This window comes from Hetaerina americana, unplaced genomic scaffold (assembly GCF_022747635.1).
Source record: "Hetaerina americana unplaced genomic scaffold, ioHetAmer1.1.p SCAF_7, whole genome shotgun sequence".
Lineage (NCBI taxonomy): Eukaryota > Metazoa > Arthropoda > Insecta > Odonata > Calopterygidae > Hetaerina > Hetaerina americana.
In genome coordinates, this window is record NW_027287316.1 from 23,440,908 (window position 1) to 23,467,961 (window position 27,054).

The window sequence follows — 27,054 nt, forward strand, 5'->3', positions numbered from 1 at the left end:
ATTATTGAGCATTTAATCTTTTTTCAGTTTACTGAGGAAAGTGCTCAGAAAAGTATTTATTGAAAGAGTACAGAAAGAAACATTCAACAAAATCTGGGGGGGAGGGGGGCAAAATAAGGTTTCATGTCAGTTAGTGGAACAAGTCATCTGTTTTCACTTCAGTAAGTGGTTCAGAAATGCATGAATGAACTAAACAAAGTTTATTTGCATTTGCTGAAGGCATACGATAGGATAAATAGATGAAACCTGTGAACGGTTTTGAGAGAGTATGGAATTAATGAGCAGCTCTCAAATCAACAAATCAAAGCATGATGATAGTCAGGCAATTATAAGAGTGAATGGAACCTTGAAGGTCTTGTCTCAAACAAAATTTGGTGCGAAACAAGGATAAACAAACACTATGGCTACTCAATATTTTCATGCATATTTCAGAGAGGAACACATGGACAAAGCAGGTGACGAGATACAATGCACCACTTATATATGTATATATATATATATATATTATTTATATATATATATATATTATATATATATATAAATTATATATATTATATATATATATAAATTATATATATATATAAATTATATATATATATAAATTATATATATATATATAAATTATATATATATTATATATATATATTATATATATACATTCAAACACGAAATCCCGCCAAACAGCAAATAAATACTCATTTATATAGAAACAGATATAAGGAAAAGGGATAGGAACACACATAAAGGATGAACACAATAAAGGTGGGGAAGGCGGAATCAAACGGATCACAAGAGTAAAAATATTTCCTAGACCGGGACTCGAACACCGGATCTTTCCACTTGCCGGGCGGATGCTCTTAACCACTTGAGCTATCGAGGAAACGTAATTTACCCTGAGATCCGTGGGTCTAATATATATTATATATATTGTAAAATAATATATATATATTATAAAATATATATATTGCTGCCAGAGAGTCCAAGAAAATTATATACAATCCTAAATACTTTTGGTGAGATGTTTTTGACAAGAAGAATGGTAAGAATTACTACATAGTGGCATATACAGAAAAATCAATGAAGTGGATGATTTCATATATCTTGACAGAATGTTGATGAAAGATGATAGAATAGATGAAGAGATTATGAGGTATATGAATTCCAGCAGAAAGGTTGTTGACAGCATGTGAAGTGAAGAGAACAATGAATTCTTGTCTTAGGCAAGTAAAATTGCAGTGTATACTCCCACATTATCACATGGGAGTGAAGCAGGTACTTCAGATAAGCATAATGGATAATAAATTTAGTGGACATGAGATACTTATCATGCCAAGAGCAATGTTCTGTTTGTGCTGGAAACAGAAGAGCTATGGCAAGAAACGATTGAATCATCAAAGAATCATGCACTGGAACATGATTACACAGGTATGAATAAGGTTTGCCATGCCTGCTTGATCATGTTGTGGATATCAATAAGAGCCAAGTCATTAAAGGTTTATTTACGAAATAATAATTGCTGCTAGGACGATTATGTTGCACATTATGCATTGTGTGGGACACATGCATTCTCCAATTCTATCAGTGGTTTTTGAAGTAATTTTGATTTGAGTACATAATTTTTCAGTCACTTGCAATAATTATCTTGTTTCATGCCACCATGATAATCTCCAGTTTTGAGTCTGGATTTAAATTTCAAGAGGTTTCCAGTTGTAAATCCCATTTTTTCAACTTAAAAGAGCAATTATACATTGCCATAGGTATAAAGTTGAAATTTTTATTCCAATTTAAAAAGGTGTAACCAGTAATTATTTTAAAATTAACTGACCTGGGTGAGCAATAATCAGCCAATGTCCTTTTGAAATGGGTGTTCATCACCACACATCAACTGAAATGGAGGAATATGGGATGAATGGATATACGTCTCTTCTGTAATAATATTTGGATATCAATTTTCTTGAACTTTTTATCTTTTCTGGAGATATTATACAGCATCCTCTCACGCCTGATTTATTTTTCATAAAGTATGCCTTAGTTGGATTGTTTTCCCACTTGTAATATGATATGTAATACAATAATTATTTCATCAGTATATAACAAGACATATGATATAAATTCGTCACAAGTATTAAGTGTTATAACATAACTTACTTATTTGAATCCAACACTCATCAATATGACTTGTGGGGAACTTCACTTTCCGCTGAAGTTGACTCACCTACTCTGCCATTTCAACTTTAACAAGATAATATGTAGGGTGTAATATTGATCAAATGAGTATGACATATCACAAGAATCTGGATATAACTAGTAACATTACCCAAGGAACAGTTTAGTGCCCTAAGACTTTGAATATTAAGTAAATCAGAACTATTGAGGCCTATCTATTCCATCCATTGATATCATGTGAGGTTCAATGTGTGTAACAATGGAATTCATAAAATTGCATCCGTATTTTATGGCCATTGCAAATATTTTATATTATCCTAGCCTGCCCATTCATAATTTCTGGGCAAACATTCCTTTGGAGACTCATTTGAAACATTGCAGTCAGCTAACACTACTGCTATGAGTCATAATTGTATTAAGAAAGAAATTCTGAGCATCAAAGGATCTGACTTTCACAGTTGACTCTGTCAGCAACATATGCCCCTAGGGCAGAGAGTTCTCCAGAGTGAGATAAAAATGTCATATTGAAAATGTTCCACTTGGTGAAATGAGCAGGCCAACTGGGAACAGTGGGCCATATATACATGCTTCATAAGACCATCAAAATGTGGATACTAGTTTGTTAGCATTTTAAAGAAAAAACATAATTTATAAAAATAAAATGAAACAAGACTGTTCTATGACTTACTTCTGGATGATGTGAGCCAAAAGTTGGCCAATGTAGAGGATCAGTAAGACATTCAGAAAAACTATTCCGTCACCCACCTTTGGTTTTAGATTTACCGGTCTACAAAAATTAGATGTGGGCAAAAAGATGAACCTCATGCTTTAGTTTAAGGTTTATGTTGATTTATGACTCCAATCTTTGGTCATCACTGGCCAACAAACAGTGATGTCCAAGAAGTACCCAGGAAAATTTCAAAATGGATCAGATACAAGAGACCAAAACATTATTAGCGTACACCACTATTAGGTTTGTGTGGATTCACTTGTTTTGGGTTGATTTTTTCCATATTAATACAATTTTTTCAAATATATTTTTCAATTAATATCACTTTATAAAATATTATTAATAGGTAATTCCACAATAGAAATACAATTAAAACACAACAAGATCCACTGGGTTGTCAAGACATTTCAAATGTTGGGTGCACCAGGGTTAAGACAAGACTAATTTGTCAGGTTTCTTGCTTTTGGTTGTTGAGAAGTTCGATAAAGAATGAACAGAAATAAATGGAAGAAACATAAGTGTTCCACAAAGAATCCTCCAATATGCATGACCCAAGTTTTGTTGCATTGAAACATCATCAGGCCTTACATTCTATTTGGACCATATTCAGAGAATGAATGAAATATCTTATTTTCCAGTTTCATGACAAAACCATGATCTTGAGTTGGAGTAGGAAAGTAGACAGTCTGGCAACATGACACAGAGAACAATGGGGAGAGAGGAAACACACAAGAAAGAGCTGTAGCAAGTGATTTTTTTGGAGATTTTGAGCACTTAAGTTGAAATTCCATTTTGGTTAGCTAACATAACAGCAACAGGAAGATCCACATTCAAATAAAAAAGATACAAATGACCTTATCATCATGTTTACTCACCAAAGTACATTGATTGGGATAAAAAAATGTATACCTAAAATGTCTCATTTGATGAAATGAGCTGACTGCCTTGGATCAGTAGAAATATACAAAGACAGACTACCAACACGCACACCAAAATATGAAGAGCATCTCTAAAGAAATGAAAAGTACTACGTAAATAATTTATATAAATGAGATGAAACAGGACTGTTAAACAACCTTCTTCACGATGCTGTTTTATCGATACTTCAATTCTAAAGAAACTGCGGGAGATGCTGCAACAGTAACTTTTAACGGAGTCATCCGCTGATATGTAGTTCAATGCAATAATTTCAGAGTGTAATAAGTTTCTTTGGAATTTGTCTAAGGTATAAACAGCCGAAGTGTTTATAGTTGGCTTAATCCTCGTAGACGGTGGTGCGTTGTGCACGATTACGAATGCCTGTGACATTGTATGCATGTTATATTGTCACAACATCTTGTTCCTTTAAAAGCCCCAAAATTTCAGAGTTTAAGAGTATGCCTGGCTAGCTTCACTGGCTAAAGCACTTGACCGGATATTGAGGGAGCTGGGTTGCAATCCCAGTCAAGGAGAATGTTTTTCATTCTCTGAAATTAATGCATTGGACTTCAATTCTATCATTAGCCTCATGATAACAAAAGGTACATCATCAGAATCTGATCATTGAAAGGCAAAGGGGAAAATGAAACTAGTCTATGATGGTTACAAGACCTATAGTAAACTAAGCTAGACGAGATGTCAAAAATAGCAAGCAGCTGGACCGGCAAGGTACAAAATAATTAACCATAGATTCCATTATCTCTTTTTAATATGACATAAGAATGGGCATTCTTCACAAAACAACCTTACAATACAGTTGGTTTCACTGTAAAGATTGGTTTCCCACCAGGGAAATTAATGTCGACTTAACTACTTCATCAAGAGCCAATTTCGGACTGGCACCATTTGATTTAACCGAAAAGTTTTCACAAAATAAGTGCTTCGACAATCATTGCACATTGATGAAAAGATTTCTATCGGTGCCAGGTGAAAAATTTTCAACAAGTAATGTTTTTACCTCAGAGGTGAGGAATCTAAACAGCATTAAAAAAATTACACACTCACAATGGAAGTCCTCCCTCATCACATCACCTGGCATAAGCCAAATTCAGCTGCAGAGAAAAAGCTTCCTTCTTCCATGAATAAACATTAATCCACAATTTTCCCAGCTCAGAGCCCATCCATGCCTTGGCTATTGCATTGTTGCATTCTCCTCATCTGCATCATCTGCAATGTCCAAGTCGTCTAACATCTCCTCGAGTGTGATTTTCGGCATCGTTTCATCCTCATCTGGATCATTTACATCAACAGCACAAGGTGCTTTGTTTGCTTTGTAGATATTGACATTCTGACGATACCCAGGGTCTTCCTCCAAATCTTCAAGGAATTCTTGATAATCCCTGTGGGTTTGAAAAGCCATGGTTATTAAAATCTATAGTTTATCTAAATACAAAATGAACATCACTTTTTGATTAATGAGTTAGATGAGCTGAGCCTTAAATTAGATACTAGGAAAAGCACATTATCACTCAAAGCAATTCAGTACTTGACCATTCAGAGAACTTCATTGCTGCCTTATAAATTCAATTTACTTATGATTTCATTGCGTCCATAGACAATTGGATATAAATTTTACCTATTACCTCATATATCTCTCATAACATGAAACAAGCAATAATAATAATTTTTAAATGACCACGTACCCAACTGGAATGGATTTTAATGAACACAAAACCCACCTCTGTGGGTTTTGTGCTCATTTGCTTGACTGGTTTTGATACAAGGTATCATCATCAGGCCTAATGACGTACTATGTATCATCGAAACTAATCGAGCAAATAAAAAATATTGGTGGAGTAATAAAAAGTGCATTTCTCTTTTTTAAAAAGAACAACTTACAATATTTGTACATGATGAAACATGAAAATAATTGGGAATGGTTTAGATTTTACACATGTTGCCCATTGCTTGGAGTTGCCTGAGTATTAAGTATCCTCACCAAAGATGCTTTGACCAGATGAAAACCTAACCAAATATATAATTCAAGTTTTTGAATTGGATTATTTTTGGACCTACAATTGTATTTGAGATCTCCAAATCAATTTTGTTGTAAATGTTTCACTGTAATGCAAGAGAGGGGCTTCCATCAATCATTTCAATGAAATCTCCATAAAGTTTCCATGGAGATAGCAAGAAAGTTGGATTCATTTAGAATCATGCATTGTGCAAGAGATAAGATATTAAGAAATTGAACCTTTGACACACTTAAAAATGTTTCATCATAAACCTTAATTAAGGGCAGAAGATATCTATCAGAAATTTAAAAAGTCATACCTAATAAGTATGCCTATAGAATTAATTTACAAGATGATGGATATCCACAATACCCCTCAACAATGCATTCTTAAGTGCATTTTTCTGCACAATTATGAGAAGATAAGGATCATATCAGATCAGAGATAAAGTACTGGGATGAAAATAAATAGGCTGGCTGCATTATAACCACTTATGTTATCTATATTCTTTCAGGACAAGTCTCATGGCTGCATGCACAGGGGCTAGCCTGATTTATTTCTGTATTAATATGAGTGTAACTTAATAGCTGTAAAACAAATTCATCTTTGACGATTCTCGTCATTTTAAGGTTGGAACTTCTTCTAGGTGTCCGGGGACACTCAACTATTTTTTGCCAATTTTTCTCCATGCTCTTATTAATCGCACACCAATATTTCAACCATCCATCATTTTATGAAGAAAATTTAAATGGAAAAGACTCAAAAAATTAAGACACATATTCAACCATATTTATCAGTTTCTCTAATGAGAGAAAACTTCGTGCGTGAAAAGTTATGCGCAATTTGCGCGAAACAATCTGCCGTTAATACCCAGATTTGTGGAAGAACAAAAATTGGCTTTTCCACCATGACAATGCTCCTGCTCACACATTGTTACTGGTGCGCGAATTGTTGGCTAAAAACAACACACCAATGATACTGCAGCCACCGTATTCCCCAGATCTGGCCCCCAGTGACTTTTTCTTGTTCCTATAACTGAAGAGGCTCATGAAAGGACGACGCTACACTACGATTGACAAGATATAGACTGCATCGGAGGAGGAGCTGAACAAGATCACAAACGATTAGTTTTTAAGGTGCTTCGAGGATTGGAAAAAAACATTGGCACAATTGTATAATATCTAATTGGGATTACTTTGCAGGGGACAATATAGACATTCATGAAGAAATAAATAATATTTGAAAAAACACAATAGTCGTGATACTTTTTGAACAGATCTGGTGTAGATACAGTGTGATGGATGGGAGTGAATTGGAGCTCAAACAGAACTGGTTATTTTGTGGGAACCAGTGCAACCAATAGATAGAAAAAGATTGGTAATTCTGCAGAAGGGGTGGGCATTGGGGAGACGACAAGATATCAGGGGTTTGGTAAAGTGTCGAAAAGGGAGTTGTGGTCAATGAGGGATGGTGGGATAACTAAACGATTGCGGAGGAGGGGAGATGGAAGTTTAGTGGAGGAGCATGTGGTTATTTCTCGAATTCAGAAGTGTTAGAGTAATGGGAAGGGGTGGGGAAAAATTTGTTCATTGAGGAGTTTTACATTTGAGTTGGATGAAGCTTGAACATTTTACAACTGTTTGAGGGGGTACAATTTTAGACCTTTCAGCAGAATATGTAACACTTCTGGAACAAAGTCATCGTTGTCATTGTGGTCTTTTAAATACTTGGCAAAGAGGGAGATTGATCCAGAACTTTTCAAGCAACTGAGACATTTCTCGAGTCTGTTTCTGGATGTTTCTGCCAGTGTGACCGATGTATAATGTATTGCAGTTGTTATATTTTTATTTATATACTTCTGGTTTTAACAATTTATCCTGAGCATCTTTGCCATTACAGAGATGTTTAGAAAGTGTGTGAGTAGTATAAAAGGCTGCTCTTAAGGATGTTGGTAGACACAATTTGATGATTTGTAAGAAATGTTGTTGAGACTTACAAGGAAGCGACACTTGGTATTGGTTGGTTTTTGAAGGTTTAAGTGGGAGATATGATTGATGGCCATTTTATTAGGTTTTGTCTTTAATAAATTTTCAACCAAAATGTGCTCGGAACCATTGTTTGAAACTAAGGCTTTTATGTTTAAAAGTTCAATGTCGTAAAAAATTTAAAAATTTTAACCTCAGAGTTAATATCGCTAAGATTAGGAAGGAATAAAAGAGATTTGATAACAAAAAACAAAGTTCTACGTCGTAATTATTACCAAACCAAATTAATTGTTCATAGTTTCAGAGTAGACTTTGGGGAACTTATCCATTAAGACAAGAAAAAACAGCTACGTTTATTCCTCTTAATTTTTTATTATTTTACGTCCTGGATTCCAATACCTGATGATGACACCATACATTGAAACCCAGGTGGTTAAATTAAAAAAAAATTAAGAAGAATTAACATCGCTATTTTTTCTTTCCGCATATAAATTCTGTGGAAAAGTACATACTCTTTTTCAATTGATGGATATACAAAACTTGCACGTAGTGATGCCTGACTCTGTAAGGTTTAAAATGTAATAAAATGTTTTGTAAAATTAACAATAGGTATAATCTACCTAGGTAGGTTTCTATGTTAAGTTTTAAATTATTCCCATTTTAAAATATGAACTAAATTTAGTTAGCAACTTAGGAATTCAGCTGGTTATCACACTCAACTAATATTTATTTTATTTAAAGTCTACCTCATTGTTGTTGATACTCGGTAACAAGTTGATATACATTGAAGAATGTACAGAAACATTAAAGTAAATCATAAAAATGCCTATTGGGATGGGGAGGTACAATTGAACTGCTTATGGTAATAAATCTAATGAGAATTTCCATTGAATGTGTAAGTATACTTTTACTATTTCGTTTCCATCAGTATAGTAGCCTTCTGTAATCACTTTATGACATGTTTGCCGCTATATATTAACTGAAAGTGTAAGAATTGTGCATAGCAAAATTATCTATTAACCTCAAATTTCTTTTCCACATTTTTAATTACCATATTTGACAGCATATAAAACACCCAGGCATAAAATACATCCCCATTTTAGGAGTGCAGTGCATATTCTTTCACTGCCACATGTCCCCTTACTCCCAATGCTCCTGTTTCCCTAGCTGATACTGATAATCACCAGACACACCCACTCCTTGGGATGGATTTCAGGGTCACCATGTAGACATACTTATCACAATGAGGGCCATACCTGTGGTCCATATTCAACTGCATATCATCCTCAGCCAGATGTTTCAGTTTCCATGCACGATTTCTCCTCCTTCTGCCATCTTCACCATATGATTTCTTTACTAGGACAACATCAGGAAGACTCCCTTGTGATTGCAACTTTTCAAACTGCTCATTATTCACATTGCTCTCAGACAAGGCATATCTGTGAGAAAAACATAGGAAGGTATTGTAAATGATTTTGATTCATAAATATAACATACTTTCAGATAAAGAGTGTATGATGCACGTCAAAAATTATTTTACCGTGATAATTACATAGATGCACATTTAAAAGAATCTTCACTAAAGATTTGTTGTCTCAGGCGTAACTTTGTGGAATTTGCATAACATATTGAAATGTAATGAAATAATTGACTTTGTAATTCCACACACTTGTGTGAGGTGTGGAATTACAAAGTGTGTGGAATTACAAAGTCAATTATTTCATTACAATTCACTAAAGATGTTCGAATAATATTCCACCTTAAAAATTAGTTTATATAATGCTCAGCTACAGTCATCATGCAAAGCCTTTCTACAGACAAATGCAAGTGGAAATAAACCAATGTTATGTAGGGTATCATGGCTTTTTCAGGAGTCATTTTTCAAACTATTAAGACATCATGAAGGAATGAAAATAAAATACAAGCAAATTGTACATGGTTCAGTGCAATTTAGAAGTTGTTCAGTAAGCAAATATAGAGGGTATTCATGAAACTGTAAGCAAATTCAAAGCAGGTGAATCTAGCGTGAGTAAATAGCTAAACAATGACTTTTTAACCCTCTTACAGCAGCGGGCCAACATATCGGCTTTAAAATCTCAAGCAAAAACTTCATCAGGCCGATATATTGGCTTGAACAGGGACTATTGTTTAAAATCGTTATAATTTATTAAATTTATGAAACTATGAAAACTCATTGAAAGGCTAATCTTTTTAACTCTACAACCTCATGAATGCATTATGATGAATCTGTTTTGATAAAAACTGCAGACTAAGACTAGGGTGATACGATGCTAATAAAAGCATTACTTTGTAAACATGTTGGTTTCCCTTGTCTTCCATCCTACGTAACTGTTGGCTCTTTATACAGTGGGACCTCATAAAACAAGCATAACCCTTTCCACGATCTTTCTTGTTAAGCAAAACACAAGTTTAATGAAACAACTTCTTGCATATAAATTAGTGTAAGATACGACAATGCGTTTCATGCTGAAAAAAATAAATTATGTAGGTTTATTCAAAGAAAATTATGTATATATTGTTTACGATCATAAACCTTTTCTTATACCTCGGAATAAAGTAACCAGGAATGCAAACTCGATTTGTAAAAGCAAAAAAGAATCGAAATTAATTGATAAATATTAATGATATACAGGTGGGCCAAATTCCTTTCTACTAGAAAGCTGTCTAGAATCATTTGTTTTTGCTGATGTTTCAAAATTTAAAAACTGCCTTTTAGGGCAATGCCTCATAAGCATGGTGTGATGTTAAAGTTTCCCATGACCTGCACATCTCATTTAGCTGGCTTGTTTGGACTTAACACTTCTTCAAGGCTTGTGGAGTTTCTGAATGGTAAACAAGCAAGGATTTCAAAACACCACTCGCATTTGCGCAAATTAGCAGCATCAGATGGCCTTTCATTGCCTTGTGATTGGGCAATGAATTCTCTTCCACTGTTATGTGCACAATTATAGGTTAGCTCCAGCATCTTCTTTCCAAAGAGAAGTCTCATCACAATTAAAAACATACTGTGGCAGGTAACCTTCAGAATCTATGAACTTTTTGAAGTCACCAATGAAGTTATCTGCTGCCTTTGGCTCAGAAATTGCTGCTTCACAATGCCGTGGATCACGGTTCTTGTCGTTAACTCCTAAAACCACACAGGCTCCCATATTTAAGGTCAAACAAGTATTTAAGGCTCCTTTATTTGGCTGCTGATGATCCTGACATCTACCTCGAATATCACTTTCCCCTTCTTACAAATTATATTCTTGTGAATGGTATTGCAATGAAATCCCTTTCCATTTATACACATAAGAAGCAACCTTTCGACATTGATGAGAATACATAACCGTTTCGTAGATATGCTTTTTGCTCTACTTGAAGCATCTATCTCCTTAGTATTGTCAGTGTTCTCCAAGAAAAGTCCAATCATTGATGTTCACCGATTGCTGATGTGGGTTCTAAATCAGCCATGCTCTCACCTTGTTCCTGATTTTCAATTGTTTTAGTTTTTATTTCTGTTTTTTTAATTTTATTATTTCATGGCTTCCTTGTAACAGATTTTTCTTCAAGGTAAATTTTAAAACTATGCACAAAATATTATTTAACTTTGTATAAATATTATTTACCTTAGCACAAAAAAATCAATAATAATATTTTTTAACACAAGTTTGGAAAAATGTGTGTTCACTACCGATGCTAGCAGAATGAGTGCTTGAGACTGCAGTACCAGGCTTGAGGAATCAGGGAATTACCTTATCCTCATCACTAATTATGCAAAAAGTCACTTGTTAAGTGAGTCAATTTTGGGACTAATATTTTTGCTCATCATACGAATTACTTGCTATGCGAGGTGGTCATTAAGTGAGGTTCCACTGCAATGGGATTACATTGTCAGCATTTCTCTTGGTAATAGGGCTTTTTTATTTTTCTGCCTCGAGAAGTACATGCATCGTAGATATTATGAGAGGAACACAGTTGGTTCTATCTTGGCTTTGAAGTTTAGAGTATTTTTTCCCTGGCAAGCGTGCGATTGAATCAGGCACAATTCCAAGCAAATACGTAAGTTTTTAATTTTGTGTTTATTTTTGTTACCTGAAATAGCAACTAAAAAGACTTCAAAAGATATAATAGATGAAGAAGAATTATTGAATTATTTGTTATCGCTAATTGATGATGATTACTCAAGAGGAATATGACAACATCGAGCATCTGAGTGGTGATGTGAATTCAGATTCAGATGACCCTGAAATTGTGAGGTTGAGGAAAAAGCCAAGAGCTACATATAGTGAAAAGTGTCCAAGCTTATACAAGCAGTGACACAACTGATGTAATTATGCCACTGGATTTCAATGCAATCTCTGAAAGCTATGGCACTTGGGAGTCCTGTCTTGGGTGGCCTAAAATAGTTTACTGATAAAGCGGATGGAACCGAGCACACTCTGAATGGACTTGCTTACTGGATGACTCAAATGCAAAAGAACCTTGGACTAGATTGCCAGCTGTTTACAGAGCTTGGTTCATGTGAATAAACACATTTGAAATGATTTGGTTAGCAATTGAGGCAACATGAGGAAAAAATAAAGAACATAGACCTTGTCAAAAAACGGGATGCACACAAATTCCTGACCGTACAGTTTGAGTCACATACTATACTATACTAATGGTGTAATATTTACATACTGAATGAAAGGCCATAGTAAATAAAATGAATGCACCAAATCAATAAATATGCTCATGATACCTTCCGTAAAAACAAAGCAAAAGAAAAGAAACTATCAAGTATTTTAATCAGGCACTCTTGGAGTTTAAATTGATGCCCTTGACTGATAACAAATAAGGGATGAAAATTGTGAAAATTCTTGCTATTTACATGCAAGGTCTAAATCATCAAAGACACATCTGATGTGTTTCATTAAGTAAATTTCTGGAGAGATCCTATCGCAACTTACCCTAAAACAGTGTCACCAGGCCGCAAGATATGCCCAAGATGAGTACGGGTGTGGATGGTATTACTATCAGAGGCACCCAATTCACTGGCCTTAGTCACCCATGCATCTGCTAGTACATGCTGTACAAATAAAGCAAAATAACAATTAGTAAAATATCTGAAATAGGAATCTATGCATAGAGGGATTTTTCATGCATAAGTCATTTCTCTGAAGAATGTGGGTTTCAAGCTTCGGCTCCATATACATCAGGGTTCAAGATTTAAAAAATTATGGATGATTGGAGGAGGGGCTTGTCCTTGGTTCCCTCCAAGTAATGTTGGCCGAGTGTGTAATGATTTACGTATCACAATTGTAGAACACTGGTTTGATCCTCCAGAGGACTTTTATTTTCACTTTTTTATTACTTCTAATCTTTTTCAATCAGTGTCCTTAGCATACACTTCCATTATTTTTACATGAAGTTTCACTTTTCTAATTTTTTAAAAATTTTGTTCAATTAAAATTTGGACATGCCTCATGAAAATAGGCTTTTAAGTAACCAACCCTTTCCATGGTTTACATGTTGTAATTAAGTTACATTTAATCAAAATATATGACACAACATAATTGTCAATGAAATTTTTACTAAGTATATGAATTTACATGGAAATGTGCTTTTAAACATTCAACAATTTAAAAGATTTCCAACCCATAAAAAGGGTGAAGGGAAAGTAGGCATGAGCCAATTGAGTCCTGGAAGGGACCCAACGAGTATGGACATGCAATACTGCAATATTCACAAAGCAATGTTGAATTGCCATCAATGCCAAACCAATTAGTAGTGCCGTATGATGGAAAGGAGAAATTGAGTTTCTTATGGCCTTTTTAAGACTGACTATGCTAAATAATTTTTCCTTCAGACATAAAGGGTTTCTTTTACAGTTGTGTAAAAACCCTTGATGACTTAAGGAAAATATCTTTAACATGGTCATGCTGGGTGATATCACGTGATATTACTTGATGTTGAACAATCTCATATTTGAGATTGGTGGAAAAGATAGGTTTGGTGGAAAAGATAGGACATTAAATTTACGGTTATGAACACCCAAAATAATAACTAAAAATTAGACAGAAGTGTCTTTTCTCAGATTGAAACAAAGTGCTACAACCCTCAATGCTCATCGAAGTATGCATGCATGTATTTTTTGGAAGCACTACACTTATACATGACAAAACTGAACCAATGCTTTACATGATAAAACATACCTTCATTGAAATAGCACCTTGCCCTGGAAACTGTTTTCGGTGCTCATCTCGTATTGGCTCAATATCCATTACAATGTACTGGGAAAGCTGCTTGGGATCACAAATACTACGAAACGGTTGCCTCCAAAATGTCTGACCACTGACCTCCGCAACTGTAAAAATAAATGACACTCATAAGAAGAAATATCCTGTATGAATGATGAAAATCTAGAATTGCAAAACAAAATAAAAGTGCAAACTCATTTTACTGAGAATGTTAAATGATTTACAGCCCAAGATTAATGTAATGTACAGGTGGTTCAAAAATTGTAACAAATTATTTCAGATGTCAAATGCATTTTGTTGTTGATCTACATGAATATGTCACTGCAGGGTAACGTACCCTAGAAGTGATGGTACACAGCAACAGGGTAAACTGACAGTCATTTAAAAGTTATCAATATATGCTGAGTACAACTCACCATGCAGCTAACACAGAGAGTTCATTAAGGGGTTTAGTGAATATCTTGAAGAAATGCTGAACTACGATGAAAAAATCTTACACCTGGATGACTTCAATAATGATATATTTATTAATGACTATTAACCTACAAATTTGAAGGAATTATTGGGAATGCCTAGCTGAACTGTACAACAAAAACACAGGTTAAGAATCAGACTTTTAAGGGGCTTTTTCAATGCAGTAATACAAAAATTCCTGTAGAATTATATAAATGTACATGTAAGAATTCATATACATATAAGAATTATAACACACCACAGCACTTTAATAAGAACATACGATTTCAAAAATAACATTCAAATACAGAATACAAATTATGCTACAAAACCAAACAGTAATGTGAAACAAATTAACTCCAGGAGAACCAAGAAAGGAAGACATGGCAGTCACAAGACTGTGATTGTACGGATAGTAGAGTATAAAACTTCATCAAACAGTTTGAGAAAGCTATCCTACAGTTAACTTCACAGATCAACAATAGCGAAATGATTAAATAAAGCCTTGGATGGCCCACAACAAAAGCCACAAGTATATTTAAGTGAAAATTTTTGTGCCCGGGTAAATTAAGCAAGCAAAGATAGGATTATTAAGGAAGCAAAACATTCAGTACATATAATGATAACCTAAATAAATTTATTATTAAAAGTTTGGATATAATTGAGAGGCATGTAAGGAGAATTTGGCAACCCTTAAAAAAGCTGTATAATCTAACGCCAAGAGAAAAGTAAAACTTAGATATTTTCCACAAATGGCCTATAAGAACCCACGGGAGATAGTTCAGAAATTACAAATCTTTGGATATTTGAGATGAGTCATTAATTAGAATTTAAAATACCTATCTCTCTGAAACAGGGAAAAGTACATGTTGCATGGAGGTATTCTACAATAATACTCATTCTTTAAATACCATTCTAAATCATGGGACTTGCATTCAATACTTCCATTGCGACTTGTAGATATAACAAATGAATTATCTCAATAGTTTCAGCCTCAACTTTGTGGAAGTTCATTTTAATAAATGAAAAAGAAAAACTTTGTTCCAATCCACCACTTCATTTCAGGTACGAACTAGTTCCTGAGGTAGGTATGACAGGTACCTGAGGATGACACCGTAGCGTCGAAACTAGTCGTACCTGAAATAAAGTGGTGGATTGGAACAAAGTTTTTCTTTTTCATTTATAACAAATGAAATTTGGGTTGCTACCAATTGATATTTATAATTACAAATTTGTTTCCCGAAGGAAGTTTTCATTTCCATCCTGCTATGAAATCTGGCTAGGTTGAGAGCCTGAACTTACCCTGTCCAGTAGAGGGGTCAATCAGGTGTAGAGCATTTGTGACTCTATAAATCAGGCACAAAGGTCCAATACCTGCCAAATGGTGTCGTGTTGATTTTTCCAAGCATACCAAACTATCCTTGGATACAGGTACTATTTCCACACTGCCAATATGATAGAAAAGTCAGAATTTCTTTGACAAACCAAGTACTACAAATATCAAATGCATATAAATCTATTTTAGAATAACATTTCCATTAGACAATAACCAGTAGATGGGTCCACAATATTTTGTAAACAGACAAATGGGAAAATTATTTCTGTGTTTTCCTACGTAAAGAGGGATTTTCCTTAGACAGATTGATATTGGATTATACGCCATGCCATAAACTGATTGATGACTGTCTGGGAGACTTATTCTTAGTAGCTTATCATGCAAACCTTGATTACAGGTCTGAGTGCCTACACCCTCCTTTTCATCTTCTCTGCTTTTATCCTGAGCATCTTGTCTGCATATAAGTTTTATGTTTAAAAACTGGTTTAGGCCTTTCATCAAGCACAAGTTTAACATTTACTTACCTAATTGATTGTACAATTGATTAAGAAGAAAAATGGGCAAGAACAAACATCCTTCTTCCCATAAAACAGGTGATAGTAATAGAGGCAATCATTGGGGGAGGTGACTGAAAACAAAGGCCATTTTCACCAATAAGTAGAGGTGGAGGTCTACCTACTCAATTGGTAGAGAACAAATGTTCAAGAAATGGGGGAAGGGTGTAGCAACACAAAGTGTTCCAGAAACACATTAGGTTATGGACCCCTTGGTGCACAAAAGACACCAATGAGTCCACAGTTGTATGTCCCATCCAATGGATGGTATACTCCACTTAAATAGCTCACCATTTAGCACCCAAAAAAGGATCAAGATGCCTTTGAAAATTCTACCACTGCAATTCAAACCCAGGCCCTCAGTGTGGTTGCATTAGTATGATACACAAGCTATCATTCTAATGCAACCCCCAAAATGGGTGGTTCAAATGTATTAAATAAACAAATTTTAAATAAACATATATTCGGCCCAGTATTACCAAGCAAAGTGGTCTTTACACTACCTATTATAACTTGGACTATTACAGCAACATGATCCTTTGAATCCATACACAGCCTCAAATAATTCAAAATAATAAATTTGACTCAACTGACTTTTCCACGCCAAAAATCATGTTTTCCATACCCTGGGCTAAAATCTAAATTAAAAGTGCCATGAATGAACAGATTCCAAGTATTGCAGCCTTTAAATATAATTTCCTAGCAGGTTATGGTAAAATCAAATAGTTAATTAGATCACATATTTAAAAACAATTTTAGGAGCAATTATTTGATAACTACCTACTACAGGGAATTAGTAATAAGAGCTTATTCCTAATTTTAGAGGGAGAACTATTATTCTTTTCATCAATAGCAATTTACATTAGGTGTATCAACAACTAAGGTACTTTTACACCAGTAAACCATTTTTAAATTCCTCTGACCATCATAAACCCCAAGATGGATGTGAGCAGAAGTGAGGCAAATGTTAGCAAACAGCAAATTTCTGATGTAATAACAAAGCCTACTCAAGTGTTTATAGTCGTGAGATATATGAAACCATTTTTAAATTCCTCTGACCATCATAAACCCCAAGATGGATGTGAGCAGAAGTGAGGCAAATGTTAGCAAACAGCAAATTTCTGATGTAATAACAAAGCCTACTCAAGTGTTTATAGTCGTGAGATATATGACTGCCCAAACTCAATGGATGGCTTTACATGAAGACACCTAAGCAACACTTTTAACAAAGGAAAGACAAGTAAAATAATAATGAATTCAAATTCAATCCAATAAAATGTTTGAATAAAGAATTTGTACAAATAAAAGATTTCTGATCACCCTTTACTGAAAATCCCTTTCACAATAAGAAACTTGAACTGAATCCTGAGGTATCCCATCAATCACCATGCACACACACTAGATATCTTTCCCCAGTGGTTAAAATCGTCTGACCAAACTGAACAATCAATTCAAGCATTTGCAGCCCACAGAGTTTGAAGCACATGCACATTCCTACATTCTGGTGTGGGAAATGGTTCCAAGAACTAACTCAACGATCAAATCACAGCCTTACTCCTTCAGAGTTCGGCCTCAAAATATCCATGATAAAAGCAAAGAGCAAAAAAAGTTTTAAGTAACTTATCTTAATTTCCAGAGTTGTCCAGGTATTCCATGCCTTAAATGAATTCTCTGACTTTTACAGGTGGCTGACACCCCTGTCTACGTCAAAATGCGGATTGACCCATTTGTATTATTCTAATGAAAGTTTGGTGAGATCAGAGGAAAGAAATTCGAGGCTGCAATGTTATGTTCCTACATTTTAAGATGTAATTATTTTAGCGACTGAGGTACTGACTTTTATGTCAAAACACGTTGACTCTTGACTATAGTTAAATAATAGTTACATATTGCCAAAGTACTCAAATTAACATTCCCCAAAAAATACTTTAATTATAAACCATATAACAAAGATGATATGATGTACACTTTGGAAAATCAAAAATTAACTTCTAATAATATTTACCAGCTGACTAATCTTTTCATTTTAGAAAGACACACCACTGTCTTCCTAGACAACTTCCAACAGTAATTGTGGTATCAAAGTAACCACAATGATTTACGATTTCAGTAGGTTAATGTACACTTAGTATATTCAATTGATATTAGTTAAAATAATACAATCAAACCTTTACCTGTAAGTAAACTTGTAATTATAAATGTTGCTATGTATGTCATGAGAGATGAGCTTCTTGGAATGCTGATAACGACATGGAAGAACAGCAACAAGGAAGTCGACCATTTTTCTGGCATTACTTTCAGTGGCATAGAAGAAATCTAATCCCTCTAAAAAAAATAAATAATAATCGTGTAACAGAAGTGCGAAGTGTAGCCTCAGCCAAATGTTTATAATATGCCAAGAAAATATGTAGCAAATATCAATTATTCATTATTCAACTAATTTTACCGTGAATTGGTTTGATGCCAAGTGTGTGTTCATGAGCTCTATGCTTAAGAATTAGTTGCTCAAGGTAAAAGAAAGTCTTCTTGTTGTCTGCCTTTTGTCTCACTTGAACCTAAACATGGAATAAAATTTCATGAATATACCTAAACTAAATAAATGTTAGCACAATAATACTGGAATAGCAACAAATATTACCAGTGCCTTCCAGAAGTCCTTCGCTTCAGTACGATGACAATCATCACACATTTGATGGTTGACAGTAAATTCAACAATGAACACCTGTTGTAGAATTGCACCACCGAGAACTTCACCATGAACGGTCAAACGCACCTGTTAGTAGAGCAATAAGGTAAATTAATAACTTGATGCAAAGCATAGTAGAAGTAAATTAATCTTTGATGGTGAAAATATATGCGTAGTAACACCGCCACTCTCGAGGGTGTAAGTTATGCTGTTTGACCAATCTTTAGAAAATTGGCAAATAAGTTACATGACCACTAAAAAATTATATTACTCTGACTTAATTCGCCTACCTTATTGCATTGACAAATAAAACTACACTTAGGAAGGGCGGCCATAGCAAGAAACTGACTAAATATTCACTTTCATAACAGGAGTCCCTTAGAAATACAACCAGCTTGAAAATAAGCTTACCTTTATCCTTTTAGAATGTGGCTCAGTCCATACAAATCCAGCGTCTACTAGCTTCACTCTGTTGAGACCTTTTAACTTTTTTAGGCAAAGAGAGAGCAATTCTCTCGATTCTAGAGCACATGACACCCAATCAGAAGGCGGTTGAAGATACCTAAAGAATAGAATTAATTTGGTTTACCGCATTTTATTCCCAGTATTTATTTACTTTCAATGCTTAGTAAAGCTCACCTTTCACATCCCTTGCAAAAATACAACGTTCCCTGTTTTGGAATCCCAGCGGTTATGTCGACTTCAGTTCTCAGACAGGCTACACACATATTTGCAGGATTGGGCTCTATGACAGCTCCACATTGGCAGCATAAACTATTATCAACATTGGTGAAAACATAGTTAATAAATTATAGCTTACATTCTTTCTTATTTAAATGTTATCCATACGTACATTCTACTTTGACTCCCTTCATCGTTTAGGTTCATGTACTCCATTGTTTTTCGGTGACCGTAATGTCTCAACGCACTTTTACCAATAAATACTTGTAGAGAAAACAAATCCAAAACACGTGTTAATAACAATTACTGCCACGCTCGGACATCACCCAAATTTGACGACCCAATGTGCTTCCTTCAAGTGCTCCCAACATGAGTAATTTTATACGGATCAGCCTGATTTTTGTAGGTTGGGAGTGACGTGTACCGGATTATGAAGCTCTGTTGCCAGCTTTCCTGGCAATCTCGTGTTTTTTCCCCCTTTTCCCTGTATGACAAACTTGAAGAATGAATAATTTGAAGTTCCACATTGTATAGACGGTCTGATTTGGATGCAGAAATCCTTTACAAAATGTCTAAATAATTAGTTTCTGCCAATAAGAGGGCAAAGGTAAACCAGCTGCCCTCCTAATTATTTAATCTTCAAATGTAATACCATACCAGTGTACTAAGCGAATAATTTCTTATTCGAAAAACCTACCTATTAACAACTTTCACAGTAATGCTATGGTGTCATGACGTACAACATCAAATTGAATAGGTTTTTAAAAATTTTATTATATAAAGGGAAAAATAGCAGCAATGTTATAATTACATTTCATTGTCAAATATTACCCCTCAAATTCATTGGGATCAAAATGCGCTCAATAGTAATTTTTTGAAAATTGCTTCAGATCTTAGTTCGGCAACGTTGCGTTTCCATTGGCAGAGAACGAATAAATTTGGTTGAGAAATGATGAAATTTATCTCCATTTATAGAAATCCGAGTAAAGGATCACATTTTCTGCCGACACAATGATAAGCTATTTGGTCAAGCGGCGTGCACAAATTGATATTCATTTGTGCACGTCAACTTTTAAGGATTTTAATTTACAACAATGATATTGAATTTGAATCATAATGAAGTCATTTCATGTTGGCTACCGTGCATAAGCCAACCACATGTAGTGATAAATCTAGCAGTATGAGCTAGTGGGGATGTAGGACCGGAATGGGTATAATAGGATATCCACGCACGATCCTCTCAAGTACTTAGGATGTTATTGTTGTCTTGATTTTCTCTGTTGGATTTGTGGTTTAGGACCAGTGAGTGGTCTGTGTGTGTGAGGTGTGTGTATATTATATGGATTTAAGAAATAGAAGGCACTGCAGGAAAAATGGTCATGCCAGGTGTCTCAGTTGAGGGCTTCGACGATAACGAAGATGAAAGTAAAAGCGGAGATGGTACCGAGGTATACGTGAAAAAGAAAACGAGTAAAAAATGTGGAGGTTTTCAGGGAATGGGTTTGAGTTTTCCGGTACTGAAAGGTATTCAAAAACGAGGCTACAAGATACCGACTCCTATTCAGAGAAAGGTGAGTGACATTTTGTTGTTCCTGTAGTATTAATAAATTCAAGTGACAGAGTTTTGCTACATTTGTCCTGGCTTCCTCTTATGTAATAGAATCGTATGGACGCCCTTTTTTCCTACGTGGTTGTCATGACATAATGTACCATTCCCAATTTGTAATTGTGTACCAATTGAGTAAAAGTGCAATAGGGATGTTTATTATTAATTCTTTGAATCTTTTTATAGACAATACCTCTGGTCCTTGATGGGCGAGACGTGGTTGCAATGGCTAGGACTGGTAGTGGGAAAACAGCATGCTTTCTTATTCCTCTTTTTGAGAAACTAAAAGCCCGAAGTGCCAAAACGGGAGCCAGAGCACTTATCCTCTCGCCAACGCGTGAATTGGCTATTCAGGTGAGTTTAACTTCCATATATATATGATAGCTTCACACTTTTCACAATGTAGCTATCTTAATTTCTCCACGTTCTTTTTTAGACCAATCGTTTTATAAAGGAGTTAGGTAGATTTTTGGACCTTAAATCAACTGTAATTCTGGGTGGAGATAGCATGGACACACAGTTTGATGCTCTGCATGGCAATCCTGATATAATTGTTGCTACTCCTGGGCGATTTCTGCATATTTGCGTGGAAATGGATCTTAAGCTCGATGCAATGGAATATGTTGTATTTGACGAGGCTGACAGGTAAGTGAAGAGTGAGGATGGTTTCATTGCCCATTTCAGTATTCATCATGTTAAGTATGGAACTTAACGTCGGTAATGTCATGAGTTATGGGTTAAGACTCCTACCAGAGAATGTCATAATACTATATAAATTATTTTTTAGGTTGTTTGAAATGGGCTTTGGAGAGCAACTTCATGAGACATTAGCTCGCCTTCCCGATTCGAGGCAGACTCTTCTTTTTTCTGCCACTTTACCCAAAATGTTGGTGGAATTTGCTCGTGCCGGACTTTCAGATCCAGTGCTTCTGCGACTTGACGTTGATTCTAAGATTCCAGAGACGTTGAAGTTGGGATTCATCTCCTGTTGCTCAGAAGAAAAACCAGCTGCCCTACTTTCATTATTACGTCATATCATGCCTGAGAAAAGTCAGACAGCAGTGTTTGTTCCTACCAAACACCATGTGGATTATATTTACATGGTAAATACTATTTATTCACAAATAATGATGCCTTTATATTCATAAAAAAGTAATAATGGTTTTCACATATTTGTGTATGCTTGAGGAAAATATACCACTTTTAAAGGAATTTCAGAATTGTTAAAAATACAGTGCCCTTTGTGGGAGATGGTAGTGCTTGCGTGAGGGGAAGCTCTCTAAAAATAATTTTCAAGATGAGGAATGCGTTATTCCTTGAACTAAAATCCATAACAGAACGAATTGATTTTAGAAATCTTTTTGGCCTTTTCTGTTATTATTCCAATATCGCAACTGATGCAAGGAAGTATTATCCTAATCAATGAATCTGTTCCCATTCTAGAGAGAAAACCAGGTCATTAGTCAAAATCTACTTCTATTAAAGATAAGCTCCTTTTTGCATTCTTACACCACATTGACAAAATGGGTGAAGAATTTACAAAAGATCTGACTGCAACTACTTTTTTTCTCTTTCACAATTGAATGTGGTAGTCCCCTTAGCATGCAGTATGCATCATATCTACTACATCATCATGGTCAGCAATATGAACCACCTTGACTGGGTTTATGCTTGAGATGCAATGAAGAACAACACCCCATTAAGCTTACTCAGTGAAATGGAAACTATTCCAAAAACATACTCAATTACCCAGAAAAAAATGAATTAATTCTTAACATTTATTCCACAGCTCATGTCGGTAACTCAAAAAAAATTATATCAAGAATTGATATCATAGGAAATATTTAGGAAACTGGACCTTTCATTTCTTGAGCAAATATTTAATTTGATCTTAGTTTTCATATTCAATGGTTTCTGGCTCAACTTTGTTGAAGTTCATATTCATTAAATGAATAACACAATGTGTTTTTCCACTGTTCTTTATTTTGGCACTACTAGTTTCAAGGCTTAGGCCTCCTCATCAGGTACAATGATAATGCCTAAGCGTTGAAACTAGTAGTACCAAAATAAAAAACAGTGGAATAATAGTGTTCTTCATTCAATCTCAGGTTTCTATTATTTTCTGTGTGAAACTCCACCTAATTTACATTTCACATTATAAACAAATCAGTATGTATCCATGTATCCTTAGTTTCATAAGAGGATCTAGCTACATTAGCAAACGTTTGAATTAATGGGTATTTTATCCAGAATGTCTTCTTATCATTTTCATGATGTCTTAGTTTCAAAATTTGTTGTCCCTGGTGTAACTTTATGGAATTTGCATAACATATTGAAATGAAATTGTTGGCTTAGTAATTCCACACTTTTTAAAAAGTGTGTGGAATTACATAATTTCGGTTTACATAGTTTCAGTTGATGCAAACTTTTCATTAATCAGAGGCTTGATTCTCAGTCATTTATCTACTTATAATTACTTGATAATGTCATTTTCAAGGTTGACATTAATTTCAGTTTCTTTGTTTTCATTTCAGCTTTTATGCAAGGCTGGATTCAATACTACCTACATATATTCAGACTTGGATCCATCGGCTCGGAAAATAAATGCAGCTAAATTTGTAACTGGAAAATGTCAAGTTTTAGTGGTTACAGATGTCGCTGCACGTGGAGTTGACATCCCATGCCTTGACATTGTTGTCAACTACAACTTCCCACCAAAGCCAAAACTATTTGTGCATCGTGTAGGTAAGTTGAATCGATTAAGCTGACTCACTCCATAACCTTTAATAAATTGGTATGCTGTGGCTGAAATAGTGTGATTCAATTATGTTCGAAGATTCAGTTACTGTGAACGTGTGTGTGTACTACTAGCATGTTTATGGTTGAGCAACTCATTGTAATTATTGATTTGCTGTCCTTACTAGGGAGATGTGCACGTGCTGGTCGCTGCGGGGTGGCATACTCACTTGTTACTGGAGAGGAGCGGCCATACCTCTTGGATCTGCATCTCTTCCTTGGACGTCCACTTATTCTTGCTCCTAAAGGATTGACCTTGAGTGGTGATGATGAAGATTGGAAGTCGGGAACTGTTGGGAGAGTTCCCCGTGAAATCCTTGAAGAGGAGGGCATTGAACTCATTAATTGGCATGAAACTTCACCAGATCTTGTGAGTACATACTTTCTCCATGATGGTCGGTCACTTTGAAAATTGAGAAAATACCGCAAGGCCATTCCAGATCATTTCAACCAAATTATTAACTCGGGGAAATCAACTAAAACTTGGCACATTTTATCCCACTATTGAGTCATTGTATCAAGCTTTACTCGTATACCTCTAAGAGACTTCATTTCATAGCCTCTCTAACTTAAGGTAATCTCTATTCCTTCCATAACCAAAGGGTTCCACAATAGGTGCACTTTCTCAATTAAAAAAATGTATCTTACTAAACAATAAATCTTTAAAAAAAATAAACAGTTCAATCTGGATATGAGGATTTTAAGAACAAAATTGCAGAAATCTTAAAACATCTGGTCGAGGCCAAAAAGAATTCTCTCATTTTGTCTCGTCAAAATTTGTTTTAGATAAATTTGCTTTCTATTGTTTTCATTGTCAATTAAAGAGAATGAGATGATTACAACTCTTAATAATGACCCTGAAAGAATGTTTTTATGTTCCCCAGAATAAAAGTTATTGCTTTTTCATTGTCTTTGTAAGTATTGAATATATTTCGGGATTTTATCAAAATGGCTGCCATATCACTTTATTTATAACATGTATTTTGAAAAAACATATTCCTTTGAAAGAGTTTGTCGACTTTTTTGAAAGAGGCAAAGTGGATTACTTCATTGTTATTTACCATTTAAAAGTATAAAATACACGTGCTACTAATGGCACACAATTTTTATCTGATTTTCGAATGTTCACTGTGCTATTTTTTGACCAACACTGTTTTGGAGTAATTGTTTGAGTAAGTTTATTTGATTTTTTTAAAGAGGATCATTGTAAGCCCCGGGTTCAAATCCCGGGGGTGGCAGATTTTTTCCGTGGTACCCTGATCCCTACTTGAGGTGCTTTGTAGAAAGAACTTCGAGTGAGTATGACGTCTGTTGGATGTGACTTTGAACTAAGGACCCCTTGGCACCTTTCAACAAGAGTAATAATAATAATAATAATACATTTATTTGTCCGGAGATTTGTTGCATATTCATACATACACAAATATAGGACACGTCAAATATAATTTTCACAATTTCACAATAGAAGAGATACAATATATATATATATATATATATATATATATATATATATATATATACTACCTTGATCAAAAAGTTCCCTGAATAACCACCGTGTGGCGCTCCCATCGTTCCGATTTGAGTTCTGTTTTTTTTGTTAAATTGGTACATCTGTTGTTGATATTCCCTTTAAATCTTAGTGTCATAACTTGACATTTGCAAAAGTTACGTAGCCAAGAGTACATCTATCTCTGTGTGTGTTGGCGATTTTTTACAATTGCAGAAATGGATTTAAATTTGCAACAACGAACTTGTATTAAATTTTGCGTAAAAAACGGATTTAGTGGCGCACGGACGTTGGAAATGTTGGAAAAGTGTTTCGGCAACGATTCTCTAAAAAAAACGGTCGTTTACCAGTGGCACGAGCGGTTCAGAAGTGGTCGTGAGTCAATCGAAGATGATGAACCCAGTGGCAGACCATCGACATCGAAAGTCGGTGAAAAAATTGATAAAGTAAAAGAAATGTTGGTCAATAACCGCAAATTAACCATCAGAGAAATAGCGGAGGACTTGAACATTGCCTATGGATCCGCCCAAGACATTGTGGTTAATGATTTGGGTTTCCGTCGTGTAGCAGCAAAGTTGGTGCCAAAAGACCTCAATTTCATGCAAAAAAGAGACCGTGTTGACGTCGCAAAAGACATGATTTGTGAGGATGAATCCGATCCCACATTCATCAAAAGGATCATTACTGGAGACGAGACGTGGGTTTATGAGTACGACATGCAATCCAGACATCAGGCAAGTGAATGGCGTTCACCAAATGAGCCGAGACCAAAAAAACCACGTCGTTTTCAGTCAAAAAAGAAGGCAATGCTGACGGTTTTCATGGATTACAACGGTGTAGTGCATCATGAATTTTTGCCAGAAGGCCAGACAGTAAACAAAGAGTATTATTTGGGCGTTATGAGACGTTTGCGTGAAGCAATTCGCCGAAAGAGACCAGAAATGTGGGCAGAAAACTCGTGGATTTTGCACCATGATAACGCACCGTCGCACAGTGCTATCATTATTCGTAATTTTTTGACGAAAAATGCAACAAATACCATCCAACAGCCACCGAATTCACCTGATTTGGCTCCCTGTGACTTCTTTCTGTTCAATCGAGTTAAAAAACCATTACGGGGAACGCGTTTTAGCAGCCGAGAGGAAGTAATGGAAAAATCGCAGGAAGCACTGATGGACATACCGAAAACCGAATATAAAAAATGTTTCGAGGATTGGATCAAGCGCTGGCATAAGTGTGTTGCAGTCGATGGGGATTACTTTGAAGGGGACAATATAGATTTAGATGAATAAACTTGTATTTTTAATTTTCTGAATAAATTCCGGGAAATTTTTGATCAAGGTAGTATACGTTTTAGTGCCATCTATGAAGTTTTCTAC

At 35.1% G+C, this 27,054-nt stretch overlaps 2 protein-coding genes across 2 annotated transcripts in view; one reads left to right on the forward strand and one right to left on the reverse strand.

The window, feature by feature from the left end:
- Positions 1 to 3,737: 3,737 nt before the first annotated feature.
- Positions 3,738 to 20,163, reverse strand: Nmd3 (60S ribosomal export protein NMD3). The gene is made up of 11 exons (XM_071595585.1): positions 19,939 to 20,163; positions 19,725 to 19,859; positions 19,497 to 19,647; positions 19,038 to 19,172; positions 18,846 to 18,954; positions 18,574 to 18,724; positions 15,812 to 15,954; positions 14,012 to 14,163; positions 12,767 to 12,885; positions 9,071 to 9,253; positions 3,738 to 5,214 (listed from the first exon to the last, which is right to left on the reverse strand). The coding sequence occupies exons 1-11, from the start codon at positions 19,980 to 19,982 to the stop codon at positions 5,007 to 5,009; spliced, it is 1,530 nt and encodes a 509-aa protein (XP_071451686.1). The 5' UTR covers positions 19,983 to 20,163; the 3' UTR covers positions 3,738 to 5,006.
- A 533-nt stretch (positions 20,164 to 20,696) lies between these two features.
- LOC139696570 (ATP-dependent RNA helicase DDX54) overlaps positions 20,697 to 27,054 on the forward strand; it is a 33,346-nt gene continuing 26,988 nt past the window's right edge. The window contains exons 1-6 of the mRNA XM_071595375.1: positions 20,697 to 21,337; positions 21,559 to 21,726; positions 21,809 to 22,017; positions 22,160 to 22,475; positions 23,907 to 24,117; positions 24,297 to 24,538. Of these exons, the coding sequence (XP_071451476.1) occupies positions 21,140 to 21,337; positions 21,559 to 21,726; positions 21,809 to 22,017; positions 22,160 to 22,475; positions 23,907 to 24,117; positions 24,297 to 24,538 (1,344 nt within the window). The 5' untranslated portion in view covers positions 20,697 to 21,139. The remainder of the gene's footprint in view (positions 21,338 to 21,558; positions 21,727 to 21,808; positions 22,018 to 22,159; positions 22,476 to 23,906; positions 24,118 to 24,296; positions 24,539 to 27,054) is intronic.